At 44.1% G+C, this 12,148-nt stretch overlaps 1 protein-coding gene across 1 annotated transcript in view; it reads left to right on the top strand.

Annotated features, from left to right (window-relative positions):
* The window catches only part of LOC149275765 (autophagy-related protein 2 homolog B-like), a 29,531-nt gene that overhangs the window by 2,976 nt on the left and 14,407 nt on the right, over positions 1 to 12,148 (top strand). The window contains exons 4-16 of the mRNA XM_089504346.1: positions 575 to 677; positions 750 to 912; positions 6,290 to 6,469; positions 6,714 to 6,810; positions 7,302 to 7,484; positions 8,096 to 8,250; positions 9,249 to 9,354; positions 10,056 to 10,317; positions 10,616 to 10,766; positions 10,886 to 10,978; positions 11,157 to 11,345; positions 11,538 to 11,811; positions 11,911 to 12,013. Coding sequence (XP_089360472.1) covers positions 575 to 677; positions 750 to 912; positions 6,290 to 6,469; positions 6,714 to 6,810; positions 7,302 to 7,484; positions 8,096 to 8,250; positions 9,249 to 9,354; positions 10,056 to 10,317; positions 10,616 to 10,766; positions 10,886 to 10,978; positions 11,157 to 11,345; positions 11,538 to 11,811; positions 11,911 to 12,013 — 2,059 coding nt within the window. The remainder of the gene's footprint in view (positions 1 to 574; positions 678 to 749; positions 913 to 6,289; positions 6,470 to 6,713; positions 6,811 to 7,301; positions 7,485 to 8,095; positions 8,251 to 9,248; positions 9,355 to 10,055; positions 10,318 to 10,615; positions 10,767 to 10,885; positions 10,979 to 11,156; positions 11,346 to 11,537; positions 11,812 to 11,910; positions 12,014 to 12,148) is intronic.

Below are 12,148 nucleotides of genomic sequence, written 5' to 3'. Positions count from 1 at the left end.
GGCTGATGGCTGGGTGCAGTCGGCCAGCGGCCCACAGGGCATTTATCTGGTGTGCCAAATGACTAGTCTGTGCCCGGGGCTCCTTACTTATGGGGATACCTAGAGGTGACTTATTCTTCCTAGTGAGACAGGTCTGTAGTGGTGGCAGCTTCTTTTGCTTCTTTATCTAGTGGCATATTCCCTATTGGGACCCAGATCCCTGTGGCCCTCTCTCCCTCCTGATGCCCTCTGTCCCTCCTGATGCCCCTCTTTCTCTCCTGATGCCCCTCTCTCCCTCCTGATGCCCCTCTTTTCTAAGAGCTCAGAATGTTTGCTTGGTATGAGGGGATCACCGGGTCCTACAGACCCAAAAGTAGGAATAATGTGTATAGAGACAGCAGAAGTATGTTTATAAGTGAATTGGACAAATAGTGGGGGCCACAAAAACTTGCCTGGGGGGACCGGCCCGGGGTCTTTTAGTCGTATCCAGATATTTAGGTTGCATAAACATAACAGCATGCTTCCAAACTGTTCTATTGTATGGCCAACATTTTTGCTCTTGTCTTAATTGTTCTTTATTTTTGTTGTGCTCTAGTTTTAAGACGGGTCAGAGTCACGTTTGTTGACACCGTGTTTAGAATAGAAAACGTGCCGGAAAATTCCAAAACGGGAACAGCCTTTGAAATCCGAATTAGCAGGTAAGGGCGTCCTGTGAACCGCCACGCAGAAACTCGATGATTAAACTCTAAACCACATGATCTTTCTCGTAGAACGGTATATTCCGACGAGTCGGCAGATGAACACTCTGGCATCGACGTACACCAGCCGTCTGCGTTCGCCCATAAATCGCTGCAGCTCAGCGGGGTTACAGTCTTTTGGGATGAGTTCCTGGCCTCCGCAAAGTCCTCTCCTCTGTACTCCTCTTCACAAGCGGTAAAGAGTCTCTTTACTAGGTTTAATGGCCCAAATGAATGAATTGGAATGTTGTTTTGGCCACGTATGGAAGTTTAGATGTTCCAAAGCTCTGCTCTTTGGGATCTACTATCTTTTCCAACACATGGCTGCCCACAAAGACAGAACATCAGCAGAAGTACCTTCCCGAGACAGGAAGTACCTTCCCGAGACAGGAAGTACCTTCCCGAGACAGGAAGTACCTTCCCGAGACAGCATTTTGGACACCCGTGGCCCTCAGCTTTTGGGCTTTCTTAAACACCACGGTCTATTGAAAAAAGGTCCTAAGGGTATAAGAATATGTTCTATTTATTGTTGACTTTGGAGTCCTCCATGGCAAACAATGGAATGGTCTATTCTTTTGATTGCTCTGGTGACCTCTTGTAGAACTTTGTTCCTGCCATACAGTTGCAGTACGATCGAGTAAAGCCTCTTCCTGGACAAGAAGACGCTACGGCAAAACAAAGGGTTAACCGAGAGGAACCCTCCCCCCTACCCATAAAGCCAGGCTCACCCTGAACGAGTCAGTTTTCTTCTTGTCCCGTTACAGGGACGGACGGTTCCTACGGCTGGGGATGTTTCCCCGAAGATCTTCAGTCTGGTGAGGCGCACGGGTTGCTGCCTGGGGGTCTTCATCCTCCGATTGCTCCCCGGGTGGTGAGCCGAGCGAGGTCCCCTCCGTAGCGTTTGAGTTACGGAGGGGTTTGGACGGATCAAGCTTATTCTTCCGGCTGTGCGCAGTGAGTGGAACGCACGCCCGGGTGGCGTTGCGTTACACTGACGATCCGATCACGCTACTGCGCATGCGCGTATCGGATCTTCCGGAGGGCGCCAAATTCAAACCTTTAAAAGGTTTGAAATCATCCTGTCTGTCTGCAGGGGCATTGTTCAGCACAGGATACCGTGTCACCAGCCCCCCCACACGGTTCAGAGGATTTGGAGGTAAGGTTTTTATATCTTTTCTTTCATTTTTTCTCTGCCTCCAGAAGATTATTTGGTTTATAATCTACTCTCGCTACTTGTTGTCTTTTGCCAGATGTCTAGTCCGGTTTCTCCGGGGGATAAAGACAAGAAACCTGCTCCCGCTCCGAGGAAGGCCACTTTTAAGTCAAAGCATGCAGCTTGCTCTGAGTGTCTTCCTGACGGATGCAGGAAAAAGATGTGTAATGCCTGCGCGGCAGAGCAACTTTCTAAAGAAAAGCAGAAAGACTTGCAATCCTTCCTGGGATGGTTCCAGGGAAACCTAGCGCAGACCTTTGAGGCTTTTCAGGTTTCTGCAGCTCAAGGCCAGTCAAAGGTTTCGAGTAGGTCCTCAGACAAACGCAAAAGGTCTCGGTCATCTTCCAGATCAGAGCTATCATCTGGTGAAATCTCTCAGTCCTCAAGCTCTACAACTTCGTTCAGTTCAGAGGCCGTTTTTCCTCCCCAAGAACTTCGGAAATTCACCAAAGAGGTGACTCGTATTGTATCGGACGAAGGGGTTAATAAAATGAAGGGCTTTCCTGTTCTTCCCAAGCTGAAGCAACTTATGGAAAGAGAATGGAAATACCCGGGGAAGAGGGTTTTTCTATCCAGGCATTTTAAACACCTTTTCAGGCTCCAGAGTGATGAGCGTTGGGATGAGCCCCCCAAGGTTGACGTCCAAATAGCTCAATTGTCGAAAAAAAAACCAACCATCCCCATTGGAGGAGTCTCCGGCCTTAAAGACTCGATGGATAGGAGGATCGAAACTTCCTGCAGACGTATATTCCAAGCATCAGGTGCCCAATGCAAGGCTGCTGTAGTTGCTTACCGGACGATCAAGACGCCGAAATTTCTCAACCACTAAAGAATTTGAGATTGTCCAATAGTCTTCTTACGGATTCATCTCAGGAAACGGTGAAGATTTCAGCTCGCAATATGAGCTTATCCTCTGTGGCCCGCAGAGCTTTATGGTTACGATCCTGGCCGGCGGATACGGCCTTTAAGGCATCAATCTGTGATTTACCCTTTGAAAGGAATAAATTGTTCGGAGCTCCGTTGGACGACTTGATTAAACAAATGTCTGACACTAAGAGGGCTCTTCCTCAGGATAAACGTTCCAGATGGAATAGAAGGTATCCATTTAAAACCTCCAGGCTCTTTCAGTCATCTTCCAGAGCGCAGAATTTTCAGAGTTCCTTTGGAGACCGAAAGTTCCAGGATCGTCCCAAGAAAAGAGAAAAAGTAGGGGGAAGGCTGCGGCGGTTCACTCATGTTTGGGAACCGACTACGCGCAGCAAGTGGATTCGGAATCTCATTTCAGAGGGATACAAGATCAGTTTTTCCTCACTTCCCAGAAGTCAATTCCTGATTTCCTCATACCCATCCCAATTAAAAAATGTGGCACTTCATTCGGCTTGCCTGTCTCTCCTTTCAAAAGGAGTCGTAGAGAGGGTTCAGGCTTCACTACACTTCCAAGGAGTGTATTCCAGACTCTTCCTAGTCCCAAAACCGGACGGATCCTTTCGCCCCTGTTTTGGATCTAAAGAAAGTAAACAGCTGCATACCGTATCGCCGCTTCCGGATGGAGAATTTATCTTCGGTCGCCCAGTTGCTTCAGCGAGGAGACGTCATGGGAACCTTGGACCTGAAGGACGCATACCTTCACGTCCCAATTGCTCAGTTTTCCAGAAGATTTCTGAGGTTTGCAATCCGAATTCGTGGAGTCGTTCATCGTTTCCAATTCAAGGCACTCCCGTTCGGTCTATCCTTAGCCCCAAGAATCTTCACAAAGATTTTGTGTCCGTTGACTGCATCGCTGCGGGAAAAGGGAATTTACATAGTTCAAGGAAAGCCATGAGCATCCTTGGTCTCCTTACGGCATCCATCCCGGCGGTCAAGTGGGCAAGAGTTCAACTGCGGCCCCTTCAATGGGATATTCTACGGAATTGGTCAAGACGAGAGGAAGACCTGGATCTAGATGTTACGATCGCAAGTCAAGTCTTATCCCACCGTACCTGGTGGAGGACGCCTTCGAATCTTTCCAGAGGCCTTTCTTTTTGTTTCCCCAAATGGGTAATACTTACCACGGATGCTTCCGGCATCGGATGGGGCGCCCATTTAAATTGTCTCTTCCGACAAGTTGTACGGCCTCCAGCAGATTTGCGTCGTTCATCCAATTTTCGGGAATTAAAAGCGGGTTTTTTTTGCCCTCGTAGCCCTCAGAACCCTGTTGGAGGGTCGTGCAGTGAGGATACAGTCGGACAACGCCGCGACGGTTGCATACATAAACAGGCAAGGGGGTACTCGGGTAAGGAGCCTTCAGGTTCTGTGCTCTGTTCTGATGAGTTGGGCCCAGCAGCATCTGGAAGACATATCGGCTACACACATAAGAGGATGCGACAATACCATTGCGGACGATCTCAGCAGGCTAAGATGGTCACAAGCAGAGTGGTCTTTAACCAAGGGGACCTTCGCCTCCCTGGTGTCAAGATTTGGCCTCCCGGATATAGATCTGATGGTGTCCAGAAGCAACAGGAGAGTTCCAATTTTTGCCTCTCAACAGGCAAGATTCTCCAGATTTCCTGGACGGTCTGTCCATGAAGTGGGATCTTCGTCTGGATTATGTTTTTCCTCCAGTCGCATTGATTCCCCGCGTCCTCCAGAAGATCCGTTCAGACAGAGCGTGGGTCCTAGCCGTCATCCCATATTGGCCAAACCGCAGCTGGTTCTCCCTCCTAAAACAACTAAGTCTAACATGTTGGGAACTGCCTCCTTCAGATCACTTGCTGGACGATGGGGCTCTGCATCAGGATCAGCTCCAGATGAAGGTGACGGCCTGGCTACTGCAAGGATGATTCTGCGGGGTCAAGGTGTTGAGGATGATTTGTCTGACTTGCTGTTAAGATCAGTTAGAGGCTCTACTTCAAAGATTTATTTTCGGATCTGGAAGAAGTTCCTTCTCTGGTATGCCTCAAGGGACTTTTCGGTTTTTCCTCCTACGGTCAACTCCATTTTGCTGTTTTTGAAGGATGGATTTTCCGCGGGCCTCAGTGTCTCTACCCTTAAAGGTCAGGTTTCGGCCCTTAGTCATTTTTTTCTGGAAGACCTAGCTTCTCATTCGCTGGTCAGACGATTTTTTTTAAGGCCATCACCATTCAGCGTCCGCCAAGGAGGGCTCACTTTCCAGCTTGGGATCTTACGGTGGTTCTTCGCGCTCTCTGCTCGCCTCCATTTGAACCCTTGGAGGAAGCTCCGTTGAAGATCTTATCGTTTAAGACGGTGTTTTTGGTGGCCATTACTTCTGCCAAATGTGTGGGAGAAATCCAAGCCCTTTCTTCATCTGAGAAGTTTACCATCTTCCATCAGGATAAAGTTGTTCTCCACCTTCAGCCTTCCTTTCTGCCGAAGGTCTTATCCAAATCTGCTATGAGTCAACCTCTGGTTCTTCCATCATTTTTTCCATCTCCCTCCTCTCCGGAAGAAGTTAAATGGCACATGTTAGATGTCAAGAGAGCCCTTGAGTAATATATTTCTAGGACTGCCTCCATCCGTTCCACTGACCAATTATTCATTTCTTGGTCTGGTCGTTCGGCAGGGAAAGCTGCCTCAAAGGCTTCCCTAGCAAGATGGATCACGGGAACTATCGGGCTATCAAGTCTCTGATGTTCCTCTTTTGTCTCCTGTCACGGCCCGCTCCACCAGGGCTGTGTCTGCTTCATGGGCTGAGAAGGCTTCTGCCTCACCGGAAGATATTTGCAAAGCGGATACGTGGTCATCATTCCAAACCTTTGTTCGTCACTACCGGCTAGACGTCTTCTCATCCTCTGCAGCGGATTTCGGGCGTAAGGTGCTCCAGACGGTTGTTACCTAGGAGTTGGTTGCCCTCCCATTCTTTAGGGATCTTGGTACATCCCGATCGGGATCTTGGTACATCCCGATCGTACAGCCACTGTATGGCAGGAAAAATGGAAATTTTTGACTCACCGTAAATTCCTTTTTCCTTAATACAGTGACAGTACGGATTTCCCTCCCTAAATAAATAATTTTTTTTGCATTCGGTTTTGGTGTTCTTGTTATTTACGGATTCGTTCAGGGTGAGCCTGGCTTTATGGGTAGGGGGGGAGGGTTCCTCTCGGTTAACCCTTTGTTTTGCCGTAGCGTCTTCTTGTCCAGGAAGAGGCTTTACCCGATCGTACTGCCGCTGTGTTAAGGAAAAAGGAATTTACGGTGAGTAAAAAAATTTCCATTTTTTTTGGCCCACAGTAAGTCTCTCCCATGATGCTCAGGCAGCTGTTATGATGGCGGCTGTGCACCTTGGAGTTATAGTCCTCAGCGCCTGAAGTTCCAAAGGTTGCTCAGCTAGGTAACTATGACTTTTTTATTTTGTGTCTAAAAGGAAACCGAGCCCAAACTGTCGCCCAGCTGGAACCCAAAACCTGCGTTTGAGCCGCATCCTCAGTTCACAAGAACCGTCCCTGAAGTGGCTCCTTCAGACCCGGTGCAAATCGCTACGCTGCTCGGCAAAATAGAACTGGGACTCGTTCTGAAGCAGAATGACGTGCTCCCTGGTGCAAAGGTGAACGTTTCCATTATACCTCGTTTTTTTTTTTTTTTTTTTTTTGAATGCTCGTGACCCCAGACTACTTCCAGATAGTCTCAAAGCCGTGGCCACCATTGCGGAGATCTGAACAGGTCGGCTACCACCAAATGGGAAGCAGCAACTTAAAGCAGACCTGTCAGCCTGATTTTAGATTGACACCACGTCCCCATGGCGTGTGCCGTTGACCACTTCTTGAGTTCCTCCTCTTGCGTTCCTTCAGATCGATATGGACGGACGCATCGACTCGTTCCATCTCTTCCTCTCTCCTCGGCAAGTCCACCTTCTTCTGGATATGTTGGCAACAATTTCAGGGCAAGGTACGGTGAACGCAGCCAGCCTATGTGGATTTGTTTGGTGAATGATGAATTTCTAATCGTCTTGTCGGTGGTAACACGATGGGGTTGGTTGAGTTAACGTGAGAGCCGTGCTTTCAGCTTCTTGATGTCGCTATACATGAAGCAGTGAAGAGCTTGACCGGCTCTGTGTAATGTGTGGTTCAATCAGCGAGATTTCTTCGGTGTTACGGTATATTGAAGCGAGGAGGGTTGGATACCAGAAGAGGAGCCCTAAGTAGTCTCAAAAGCTTGCAATCTAATGCAATTCAGTTAATCAATAAAGCTATCACCTTTACCGTATGACAGGTGAATGATTATTTAACTCCTGCTTAAAAGCTATCAAGTTAATAATAATTATTTGTTGGATTAAATAACTTTTTTTATGGAGAAGTAAGGAATTCAATATAGTTCTTTACGGTGTATTGTGTCGAATATTATGGTAAGGGAGTGTAATTGGATGCTTTCTATTTCAGAAAGTGCAGCTGGGGGGGCATTATCAAATAAAGACAGGAAAAACCGTCCTATGCAGCAAGAGGACGAGTTTCGCATTCAGATGGAGCTGAAGAGATATTTAAGAAAGGAGCCTTTCTCTGGAGGGACATCAACTGAACACAGCTTCTATGAAACCGACCCCGCAAAAACCCCTTCTAGTCACGGTACGAAGCAACTCTCGCGTCTACACCCCCTCTAAGCCGACCGTAGGCGACTTTCACTCTTACATTAAAGGTGCTCTTCCGCCTAGACGTTAATTACGTTGACATTTTGCATATTAAAAGTAACTTATTCCATTCTAGTTCTTTGCAGATTGGATTCATTCATGTATCATGTTGCTTTTTTGAGCATTGGAATTGCCAGTGAAATGGATCAGAAAGGGTTAAATGTAGCCAACGTATACATTTGGTATAAATTTTATGATACTCCTTTTAGATTGTGTGTGTAAAAAAAAAAAATAAAAAAATAAAAAATCACTAATTTGGGTTAGTGTGTACACTAGAAAAAAAACCTCAATATATATATATATATATATATATATATATATATATATATATATATATATATATATATGGGTTTTTTCTAGTGTACACACTAACCCAAATTAGTGATTTTTTTTTTTTAACATATTTTATTCTAATGAAAATTAACCAACCCATATTTTGTTTTTTTTATCGTTAAGAATATATGCCCTGTTATTGAGTCTATTTATATGTTTTTGTTTTATATCATTTACATTGCACACTCACGGGAAAATGTTTCTTTCCGCACCCAGATGAAGAAGTCTTCTTCTCAATGGCAGACATGGACATGTCCCACAGTCTTGCCTCTCTGCCTCCTCTTGGAGATCCGCCAACAGCCGACTTAGATCTGTCTTTGAGCAGCACATACACTACCACCCCAGCCGGTTCACCGCTGGGCACCGCCACGGTATAATCAACACATCTCTGTCTCTTTTTCCTTCATTTATTTTGTTTAATGTGACCTAAATGGCATTAAATAAATAAAGTCACGTTTATGTCATTTTTTTGTTAACATTTTAAACCAATACCGTATTGTTTAGAATATAAGGTACAGCTAACGTTCTTATGAACCAGAATTTTAAACGTTTAAACTGGATATGTAATCTTTCCTGATTCATTTTCCAGGGTAAACCCCTGTAATGTTTTTGATATCCATTATACGGATGCCAAAGTGCAGAAGGTGAAATAGTCCCTTTCCTTTAAACCAAATACCCCCAAAACGGGTCTAGAAAAGGACTAGATGTTAAAATGCATGAATTTAAAAAGTTACATTCTTAGGGCACACCTTGCTCCAAACGCCGATCACATTCCACAAAATACTGCATGTTACAGCATGATTTTATTTTTGCTTTTGCCAATTACACCTGTAATTAAATCCCTTTAGATCACTCGTTCAGGATGTCCTCTTACACCTTCGCAAATGCGAAAAATTTTTTATATAGTCAAAAAAATTACATTGGAAGTTTGTTTTTAGTTTTAACCTTTAAACTTTAACTTTGTCTTTTACATTTAAATTTGTCTTTTTTAAGTTCATTATTTATGCAATATAAAAAGTGGCAAATTGGTAAAAAGTAGTGGGCGTTAACAGATAAATTGGACAAATACAAAATCAAAGCATTTTAGATAGATATATAAAAATATCACAAATATCACACACAAAATTATATATATATATATACATAAGAAAATAATAATGATAATAATAATAATAAAAAAAAAATATATATATATATATACAAAAAAAAATAAAAAAAAATAAAAAAATATATATACTTACAAAAAAAAATATATTTATATAATCTAAAAGTTTATTTTTCATAGTAATTGGTTGATTTTCTATACACCGCAATATTGTTTATTCAATGATACAAGGTGACCTGTACTTTTTCTCTTTTCTGCCCAAAGGGAACATGGGGGGACTATCATGATCACAGCAAATTAGGGGAACTTGGAGTTAAAGGGACACCATTTAAACCTCACCTTTCCCATCACAACACGCTCAGAAGGGCCGGTAAGTAGTTCACTAGCTTTACTTGCATGTTCACGTAGTCGTTCGAAAATGGCAATCGAACCCCAGGGATCTTTCCTAGCCAGAAAGCGAAATAATGACAGGGCATTAAGCTTAGAATATGTTTGCATGTTAGGCTGCTTTACACAAAATTCACCATTTAATTAGATAAGTAAAATAACACCCAAATGACCTTATTATTTGTTAAATTCAATGTTAAAGGGAATCACAAATGATGTAAACTTATGTATTAATGAGAATAGTTTCAGGGAATTGTGGTGGACGGTTTGAGAAGAATCCCGATCATCCCGAAGTCCGCAGTTCTTTACGACGAGAAGTCCGCCCTTGGGTTTAAAAATGGGGATTATTTTTGTTCCCAAGAGAGGATCAATGAATAAACCTCAATGACCTGGAGCAGTGAAAACATTGACCGATACATATTGATCTCGTGTATAGAATCCCCAGTCTTACGTCAGCTGATGTGTCAGAAGACCAGGACGCTCTTTATTAGGTCCGTGATTCGTGTGATTAGAACATCCTGAAGGTTCCAGGACACACCACCACCTATTTATTATCAGTTTGGTGTATTGCTGTTCATTTTAGAAGCTGGTTAGCAAATAGATACATTTTTATTTTTTTTTTATTTTTTTATGTTTCACCCAAATATTTTACAAGCTTTAAACCTTGTTGTCTTTTGGTTGCAGCGCTTCCCACCCGATCCGCATCAGTGGATGAATCCAGACCCGAGTTGGTTTTCAGACTGGTCGTAGGGTCCCTGTCGGTCTCTGTGCTCCATATTGACCCGCTGCCCCCAACGGAAACCACGTCGAGCCCCAGCCGCCTCAAACCCATGTCTGTTGATTTCTTCGGTCACATCGAAAAAATGGATCCAGAGTCATTTGCAAAAGACGACTTCTCCGGTGTACGAAACGTCTTTGCGGGGGCTTGTTCTCACGATCATCTTAGGTACTGGATAAACCAACGTTACGCTGCTTTCTGAACCTACTACCTTTATTCTTATTTTTTTTTCTTGCAATATTTGAAATAACAGAGGGACAGTAAAAAATAACAGTAACATTTAAATGGACAATATACTGATTGACAATAAGGTTAAGGTATTTTAACACATACTGATACTAGAGAAGGGGTTCCTGCTCTTGTGAGCTTACAGTCCAAAATTGTCCTTTATTATTTTTCATTGATGTATAAATCGATTATAGATATTTTTGTAATGATTTTGCATGTTATTTGCTGTATACACCAGATTCATGGGAAGAGAAATTAAAATTGCTCACGAGGAACGTCAAAGGTCCGGCCTGCGGAGTTTCAACGCAGACGTGTGCATTGGGGAAACGGAACTTCTCGAGTGCCTTTTCCCCGGTGATTCACAGTCCTTTCCCCCACAATACACGGAGGTACGTATCGTCTTTTTCTGTCTGTGTTGTATGTGATAGGTCAGAGGTGTAAACCAAGGCAAACCTTCTGTGTGTTCTGTCGATGAAGAAACTTTTTCTTGTTTTTTCTTCCCCAAAAGCTGCTAAAATTTCAGGATGATAAAGGGTCCGATTCGTGTCCCTCCCCATGTGTCCATCTCCATTATAAACATACTGAAAGCAGAGGACCTCAGGTAAGCAAGTACGACCAGGTAAAACCAGAATCTTTTCAATTGATTTAAGTAGGTGAACAATCATTGGCCGTTTGGGCTCGCTACCGCTAGGCCAGTCGTTCCGTTTATAAACGGTTTCAGATAGAAGGGATATTAAGGGTATTTGGTGGTGTTAACGTGGGTTTTTGCTTCTCTGTAGGGTAGTTCGGGAAGACTGAGCTCTGCCCCTCAAAGATCGGAGCTACAGATTCAGCTCGCTCCGGCGTTCTGCGAGTTGGATATTAGCATCGTGGACAGATTGAACTCCCTGCTACAAGCCCAGAAACTGGGTACGGTGGAAATGATGACATCACATCTTTACTCCTCTTACAACAAGCATATTAGCCTGGTAAGTACGGGCTATCTTTGGGCGATTGCACGATTTAGAAGCCGCTTTGGCTTCGGATTGTTTTGTCATAGTACAGACATTTTCTCGTGGTGCAGATTAATTTGGATATGTTAGTGATCCGTGTTTCCATGCGATTCTTGCTGTCCCTTTAAACAGCTCTTTCTGTATCCCCTGTGTCCATTTTACTTCCAGCACAAAGCGTTCGCCGAGGTTTTTTTGGATGACTCTCGCTCTCCTGCCAACACCCGCTTTTCCATACTGATGTCGGCGCCGGTGCTGAATCTCGCCGTGCGCTTCCCCATTCCCGACCTTCGATCGGACCAGGAGAGGGGTCCGTGGTTCAAGAAATCTCTCCAGAAGGAAATCCTGCACTTAAAAGCGTCTGACGTTGAGTTTAAAACCGAGATCTTTGGCGGCTCTTCGCCCGAACAAACGAAACTGGAACTTACCTTCAAAGAGTTAACCGGTATGGTAACATCTTGGTTTATGTGGTTAGGTCAATAGTTTCATATGAGACCTTCGCACGGGACACTGAATCCGTTCTGCGTTTTGTGTTGGCTTTAAGGTGCCTTTCAAGAGGATAATGATAGTCCTCAGATCCTGTTCCTCAGAGTATGCGCTAGCCAAGGAGGCGATATGGTGGCTTCTGATAATTTTGACTGGCTAAGGTACACGGTTTTGTTTAATCATTTTTATTTGTCACTGACCTCTTATTTTCTTGAATGCCTACAGTAATAATAGATTAGCTCCTGGTTAAATGTAACATTTATCTCCGTATTTTAGATGGTAGTGTGTATAAATGT

The sequence above is a fragment of the Sceloporus occidentalis genome, unplaced genomic scaffold (genome assembly GCF_023333645.1).
Source record: "Sceloporus occidentalis isolate IW3139 unplaced genomic scaffold, rSceOcc1.0.p SCAF_267, whole genome shotgun sequence".
Classification (NCBI taxonomy): Eukaryota; Metazoa; Chordata; class Lepidosauria; order Squamata; family Phrynosomatidae; genus Sceloporus; species Sceloporus occidentalis.
This window is presented reverse-complemented; position numbering and strand designations above follow the sequence as displayed.